The sequence below is a fragment of the Limulus polyphemus genome, unplaced genomic scaffold (genome assembly GCF_000517525.1).
Source record: "Limulus polyphemus unplaced genomic scaffold, Limulus_polyphemus-2.1.2 Scaffold266, whole genome shotgun sequence".
NCBI lineage: Eukaryota > Metazoa > Arthropoda > Merostomata > Xiphosura > Limulidae > Limulus > Limulus polyphemus.
In genome coordinates this window covers 687,110-694,957 of record NW_013665876.1, presented here as the reverse complement: position 1 = coordinate 694,957, position 7,848 = coordinate 687,110, and the positions used below count along the sequence as shown (strand labels likewise).

Below are 7,848 nucleotides of genomic sequence, written 5' to 3'. Positions count from 1 at the left end.
AGCGCAGATAGCCCTCGTGTAGCTTTGCGCGAAATTCAAAAACAAACAAACAAACTTTCTTATAGTTGTAACTCAAACTTGCAAGAAATGCGTAAAGGAAATATTACAAATACAAAACAAATATTACATTTGTTTACAATGCATGAACAAATATTCAAATATTAAGAACACAAATTACATAGTCTAAAACGCTGACAATAACTTTCCAGCACATATATGAAAGAAAGACACTTCGTTGATTCTGGCCAGTAAATACAATCACGTTAGATGAGGGGTAGGATGCATAACGTAATATATTTGGCAAAATAAAATACAAAAATACGCTCCTTTATAAGAACTTCATTTGACATCCATTCAAAATAATTTTAGTTTAACAGACTGGTCAAAAATTGTTCATAAAGTGATTAACGAACTATACATAAAACTGACAAAAAGTCTAGCATGTTTAAGCTTCTGCTAAAGTTTTGTTTACTTTTCTTTCAAAAGAAAATTTAATTAACATTTGTTTCAACAATGTAGTGTTCTTTCATTATTTAATTTTTGTAAAATAGAACAAAGATGATGATTTTCATTCTCTCTGACCAATTGTGAATTTTGAAACACTTGTTATTGTCATTCTCTAAACTGAACAATCATTTGAAAGACATATTTGTGTATGGATGAACGTTGGTTTGTAAGTGCACATTTTCTCCGTAAATAGACTAAGTGTTAACTACTTAGTCAAACTGATACATACCTGTGACGTAATGATGTCTAATATTACTTTAAAAGAATTAAATAAAATTTTCAAATACCTATAAGTAAGTATTCCAAGAAAAACGTATAAATGACGACAGAATAATATACAAATCGTATATTGTATGTCTTTTAATACATCACCCCTCCCCTAGAGGCACAGTGATATTATGCAGACTTACAACGCTAGAAACCAGGTTTCGATATCCGTGATGGGAAGAGCACAGACAGCCCATTGTGCAGCTTTGTGCTTAACTTCAACCAAACACAAATTGAATATATCATATTATTTTGCATTTATCAGAGAGACGCTCTCTCATTTTATTTATTTATCAAAATACCTAGTGATGCTTGAAAGCTATACCTTTTGCCCAAGCAGTGCTTGTACTACTTGGTTAGCTACATCATCCAGGCAATGCTCATACTGTAGTCTCTGCTCTTCGTTCTCCAGAACAATTGAGGCGTTCTCCTGCTCCAGAAGCTGTATGCGTTTCAGAAGCACGCGATTAATAGAAATTTCTTTTTCCTCCTCGGATTTTTCTTTGTTCTGTAAATATGTCAAAGAGAACGGCATTTGACTCCTGAAGTCAAATATTTTCATTTGTAATGGATGCTATCATTGTGTAGACAGTAATAAGGGTCAACTTACATGCAAGGTTTGTTGTTTTCTGAACTGCTCCAACAAATACATAAATAATTCTGAATGCATACATGAAGTTAAATATTGCCTAAATATAGACAGAACGAACAACAAAAGCTATTTTAATTTGTTTCTACTAAACTTCAAAGAACTAAATAAGTTTACGCTTCATGAATAACTTACGACTTAAGTACATTATAGTTGTTTTTCCGCAAAACATGCTAACTTAAGAGAAGGCATTAGCTTATAAGTGAACTACAATGAATATTCCTGTTAAAGCTAGTTTCATATTGTCAAGTTCATAGCTTAGTTATACATTGTATATAGATATACGTTAACTGTTGCTTATATTGCTTTTCGAAAATTACGGAAAATATGACGTCAATTACAGTTTATATAACTTATGATACCTAAATATCATAGAAAGTAGAAACTAGGTGTATTTTTCATTGTATGTTAAAAAATCATACCTTGCATAACTTCAAAGCTAATTGCAGCTTATAAAGTTATAAGCTAGTTTGTGAGTTTCTTACAAAATTGCATGATGTCACAAACCAAAAGTATGTACTTTTTTGTCAAAATACAGTAAAGAAAGAAAACTAGCATTTTAATAAAACTCAGGTTAAATGCTGTAGATGATCTATAAGCTAAGTTTGTTTTAATTGAATTGCAGCTTATAAAGTTGGCAACGGAACTACGGTATGCAAACACGATAACGAAAAAATATATAAGAAATTCACATTTATTTACAGCTTAAAACATTGTAATAATTCGTATCTACTAATCGTTGGCAGTTGTGATATCTAATATATTTCAAAAGAAAGTAAAGTGAACCTTAATTAGGGCTAGGATGGAAATTCAATCATAAATCATTTGTAAAAACGTATTCAAACCAGCTACTTCGGTCTCTAAAAACTTTATTTCAAACAACGTAATATTCGCCCTAACTTTTACATAAAAAACCCAATTTGTTTTACGTTTCGTACATTCATAGATCAACATAAAAACCCACTCCATTCGACTTAAAACAATATCTTAATGAAAGCGATATGACTATAAGGGACATAAGCACTGTTGCCTACAGTACATGAGTGGTCTTACTCGACGTTTCACTGATAAGCATAACTTAATATAAATTTGTTTTTCAAAAATACTAATGTCGATTATAATTAAAACTTACATTTTCTTCTTCTTTTCTTTGCATTTCATTCACTAGCAGTAAATTTCCTTTCTCAAGTGTTGCGATGTAAGCCTGATATTTCCTAATTTTGCTCTAGAATAAAACAGTAACAAGTAACTCTTAATAAAAGCAGGAAATACACAAAATGTAACATCTCTGTATTCTCAAATTTTTGCCCCAAGATATTTGTATAATTAGATTTGCTTTTCTCGTCGATGTATTAACGTACTCAAACTTTAGATCAAAAGAAAATGCTAATTACTTTCCTTAAATCGTATAGTGAGAAGTTTTAAAATTGGTAATCTATTTAGATAAGAAAGTAATTAGCTAAGCCACGCTTAAAAATCTCATCAGAAGATTTAATGATTAAATATAATAATTACGACACGACAATTAAGAAATTTACATGAGATAAATTAATTATTTTTAGTCATTTCTAAACAACAGATTTTTCACCAAAACAACGAAAACAATGTAGAATAACACGAGATACAGTTAGTATAAAGTGTGAAATTTTCGGACTTAAATTGTAGACTTTCGACGTTACTATTCATACCTCGTACTTTAAAGTTATCGATGTTCTTTCGTGTCTTAGTTGATCCAGCTGAGATTTGAAATGCAGCAGACTTCTGACAATGTCTTCCATCCTGTAGCAAATACATCAACATTTTAACGTAAAATTGTTTTCCACTCATATTTTTTATTCAATCCAATACATTTCAAACTTCTGTGTGTATATACTTATAAAAGTTAAGTTCATTATTTTTGAGATTCTTAAGCTATTATCTAAACAATTTTCACAAGTTTAGAAAATCTGTTAAAACTGCGGGTGTTAGATTGTTTAGTATAATAGCAAAAAGCAAAGAATAGTTATTCTTGTAATATCATTCTATTATTTGATTTAAATCATACACGCTTAATTAATTCATGCCCTATTTCAATAAAGACAAATGCTGTTTGTATATCTCTTCACAAGTGTATTACTTGTGCATGTTGCAGGCTAATATTGTAAAGATGATTGCAGTGCTCAAAGGGAATGAAAAATTGTGTTCTTAACTTATGCATGAATCTATATAAATATAATAGTACTGTCTGTTGTCTGTCCATATAACTACTGGAGGTTCATTAGGTTCATGCGGGGGTACATAAAAATTTTCAATTTTGCATTTGGCGTTTTACCACTACTTCGCCCCCTGTTGATGGATCTTTACAAAATTTGGCATGAAGGTTTGTTGGGTCCATGCAAGGATACATACGGTTTCACATTTTATGTTAAGCAGTTTTTATGGGCATTTCTGTGTTTTTACAATTACATATAAGAGAAGCAACTTTTCATGACCTCACATAAAGTTTCATTAATCATGAATTTACATAACTTCTGTCTCCAGCTAGTTAAGAAAGACTGTGCAGAATTCACATCCACAGATTTCATATTAGGTATTGTTAGCTATAATAAAATCAAGGAATAATCGCTTGAGTTTGTTGCTTTCATTTAAAGTTTAAACTGAAGAACAAAAACATAAACTGGCTTTCCATTTCTGAGTAAGTTACGGAATAATGAATACATAAATAATAGTTCCCACAATATATGATAAATTACAAAACAAAATCAGTAATATTTACTTATAATTTGCTTATTTAAAATCCCTAATAAAATAAACGGAATTTCCTGGTGCTCTTTCTTGACTATTTGCACCCACCGGTCGCCTTGGTGACAACATAAGAGAATATAATATACACCTCAGGGATATAAAAACTCCCGTGAAACCTATATATCTTATTTTGAACAATATTTATAGTATTATCTAACATCGAAGTTTTATGCATGAGAACTCTTTTTGCTTTCTCTCTTTAAGTTGGAGCTCGGATAATCCAAGGGTTTAGTCCTCACTGAAAAATCTCTGTTGGTGGCACCCTAAATCCTCTGAGGAACGCAACCAGGATTTTTACTAGCTTATAGTGACTAGTGCCCTTGAATACTTTTTAAATAAATGCTTATTGTTACACGCGGTGTCTTATGATTTATTTTGAGAAAAAAAATTACCTTTGTAAGTCTCGCTGGAGCCTGACCAGATGAGCTTTACATTGAGTACTCTCTGACTGAACTTCTTTAAGTCGTAATTCCGCATCTTGACGCAACATTTTTTCTCTGCCAAGTTTCTTGCTTACAGTCGCCTGACACGCAGAAAAAAGTAATATGTTACTGCCTTAATATCGGGAGTTTATTTTTAAAAAGGTACTTTATTTTTATAACATCGATAGCAGTTGGATTGTTTCAAACAGTGATTTTTCAGAATATCTTTATTTTGAAATATTTCACCGGTCGCATTACCATCGAAAATATATGCGATCTTTTCTGATTATTACTGATTATATAGTATTTTATGCAGTTTATGATACTAAAAAAATTATTATAGCACATAATTAATATATTAGATCGTGTAAATGAGAGGTGATTGATAGAGGAAAAATAAATCAGTCCATTATTGTTACGTTCACACGCTTCTAAACAGTTAGTGTACAATAACGAGATGGAAACTTCAGTATCTATTTGTTTTACAACTTTCGTACAAAGTTACATAAAAGACATTTTTCTGTAGATAACAGTCCCAAATAATAAACTGATAGACAAGAGTCAACAGTACCCATCATAAGCTCTTGTGATACTCTTCTTTGACCTAATAATAATAATACCTGACTGTCACTCTTATAGCGCATATACTATTCCAAAGTGCGGGGTGCGTTTGTAGTGCAACAGGACCCGAACAACGAGCCTTTGGATTAGTAGTCCGGCAATGACTATCTTTGGTCAACCCCAGCCCATTCAGTGTCACTATGTTCCTCTTAGACGCTGTCATAGCTTATTAAGTGTCGCATGTTTCTTTAAGTCGCTGTTACGACCCATTCAGTATTTAGTATGTTCCTTTTAGTCGCTGTAACTACCCATCCTGTGTCTGATATGTTCCTTTAAGTCGCTGTCACGCCCCATTAAGTGTCTGATATGTTTCTCTTGGTCACTGCCATGGCCTATTCAATGTCACTCACGATGGAGCGAGTTGCACCACCTTTGTTAGAAAACTTCCCATTCCAGATGTATCAACGTTCCAACTGAATCATGTTCAAGATGAGAGAATATTTACGTAAAATATTATTATAAAAATTTCAAGGTAAAAGATTATCTATCGGTATCGTTTATTTGGGATACTTGTCACACATTTTCATTTTTAGGCCTTACTACTTTCATGTCTTGTTAAACGTTCTTTTTCATAAGTTGACAGGTTTTGGTATCTGTAACCAATAACCAAAGATTATGGTGCGTTACGTTAGCCGTATTGAATGTCCTTATATCGTATTAAGTAAACATGTCGCTGACTGTTGATGTTCATGAACGGTCTACTGATGCAGAAATATAGTTAAACAATAGGTTTTTTCTCATGTGCAAAGAATGCTTCTACAGCACAATAAGCCCCAAAGCATAAACATAACTTATTACAAATTTTACAGTAAACGCAATAAAATTAAAATATGCATATCACATCACCATCGTGATTTACTGTCAAATCGAATATTCAACTTAAATATAATATTTGTTTTTATTCAATTATGTATCGAAGGAAAATAATTGTATATTTTGCAATAAGAAAATGTATAATGTTATAATGTAACTAAACATAATATATTTACATAGTTTAACAAATATCTATAAACATAGCATGTTAATGGCCTAGATGTACATAAACTGTATGAATGAAGACTTTCTTCTGTCCTTCAATTGTTCATTGGATAAAACAGGAAATTAGAAAAAAAAACATTTCCGCTAAATCTTTCCGTATTTCACGAAAAATCAATAGTCATGAGAAAGAACGACCTTTCTGTGTTTTTTTTTTGTCGTGTGTAGTATTATTTTGTTTTCTGGTACTAACTATGGTAGATCGTCATGGTTTTCCAATTATGTATACATATACATACTTAGCGTTAATAATACTTAAAATTTAATTTACATTTCGGTATAGTTTACGTTCGTGGAGTATAACTACTTCACTCGGTACTCCATAAAACGTAGGACCCGGATGAACTAAAAGGAGAATTATTTTTCCACTAGATATGTGACTATACCTTGCTATTGAAACTAGCTGTTTAAGCGCTAAGTCACTTGAAATTCCTTTTTATAGCTGTGCATTCAGAAGAACACTGTGCTGTCACTAGCAAACTTTGATTTATTAGCTTAATAAAGAAAGATCTAATGACTGCATGAAAAATCATGGTCTACAGCAAGCGATCTTAAGTTAATACTCAAACTAACACATAAATTGTTCATATTACTAAAGCCCGTATAGTAATATTACTTTATGACGTTTATCGATTTCGAAATTAATTTTGAACTAGAAGAGAAGTATGGAGGTTGAGGGAGATATTAATACACTTACGATGTCCTATTCCTCCAACAGCCGGTTAACACTGAAATATGCATTAACCTATTAAATTGTAATATAGAACGGTAACAAATCGGCACAACTGCTCGCACTAATTTTGTTTGTGTCTGCGTATTGCATGACATAAAATGTATCTAATAAGTTATTTGGTATATTAAAATAAAAGAAAGTCTAACTAAATTAACTTGTCATTGTCACGTAAGTTGAAGATTACTTTCTTCTTCGTCATAGCTTCTATTTTAATTATGACGCTAGAGAGGTGTCCGTTTTTAGCTTATAAATGGTACTATTAAATTATTTGTCACGTTAAGATGGTAAATGAATAACACACAACGTTAAAATAGATACACAACTTGAAACATTTTAAATTCAGGCCAATCTATGACCTCTAAAATGTTGACTCTACATGTTTCGACGTTTACCACATCATCATCAGGAGTGAACTTCTAAGACATAAGTATCATATTTATTCCTTCTTAGCTAGGTCATGTGACCTGTGTGTATGTTTGCTATTTCTGCATGAGATATGGTAATAAGGCATTCATGGAGTTTGTATGTTATTTTAACCATCTATACAATTTACCTTTCAAATTGGGAAAAACAATAGTTTGCCTTTTTTATATGTATTGGTAAAAAGGAATCAAGAAGAAGATTTAGAAACATTTATTTAACGGAAACCTTTTTCTGTTCTTATGCCACTACACCAGGAACCATGTCATACTGAAACACAAAAAAAAAATTCTGTGTTTTACACACATGTTCATACAATTTTGAAGATATGTACAAAACAAGAGGACTCAAAAATAAGTTGTTACTAATGGAACATATAGTAGTTGAAAGAGGATTTAATCCAACTATAG

The 7,848-nt window shown here is 31.5% G+C and overlaps 1 protein-coding gene across 4 annotated transcripts in view; it reads right to left on the bottom strand.

Annotated features, from left to right (window-relative positions):
* The window catches only part of LOC106456860, a 190,621-nt gene that overhangs the window by 69,938 nt on the left and 112,835 nt on the right, over positions 1-7,848 (bottom strand). For all 4 annotated transcript variants that reach the window (XM_022382656.1, XM_022382654.1, XM_022382655.1 and 1 more), the window contains 4 exons: positions 4,600-4,730; positions 3,112-3,202; positions 2,556-2,648; positions 1,100-1,282 (listed from right to left, as the gene is read on the bottom strand). In XM_022382656.1, the coding sequence (XP_022238364.1) occupies positions 1,100-1,282; positions 2,556-2,648; positions 3,112-3,202; positions 4,600-4,730 (498 nt within the window). The remainder of the gene's footprint in view (positions 1-1,099; positions 1,283-2,555; positions 2,649-3,111; positions 3,203-4,599; positions 4,731-7,848) is intronic.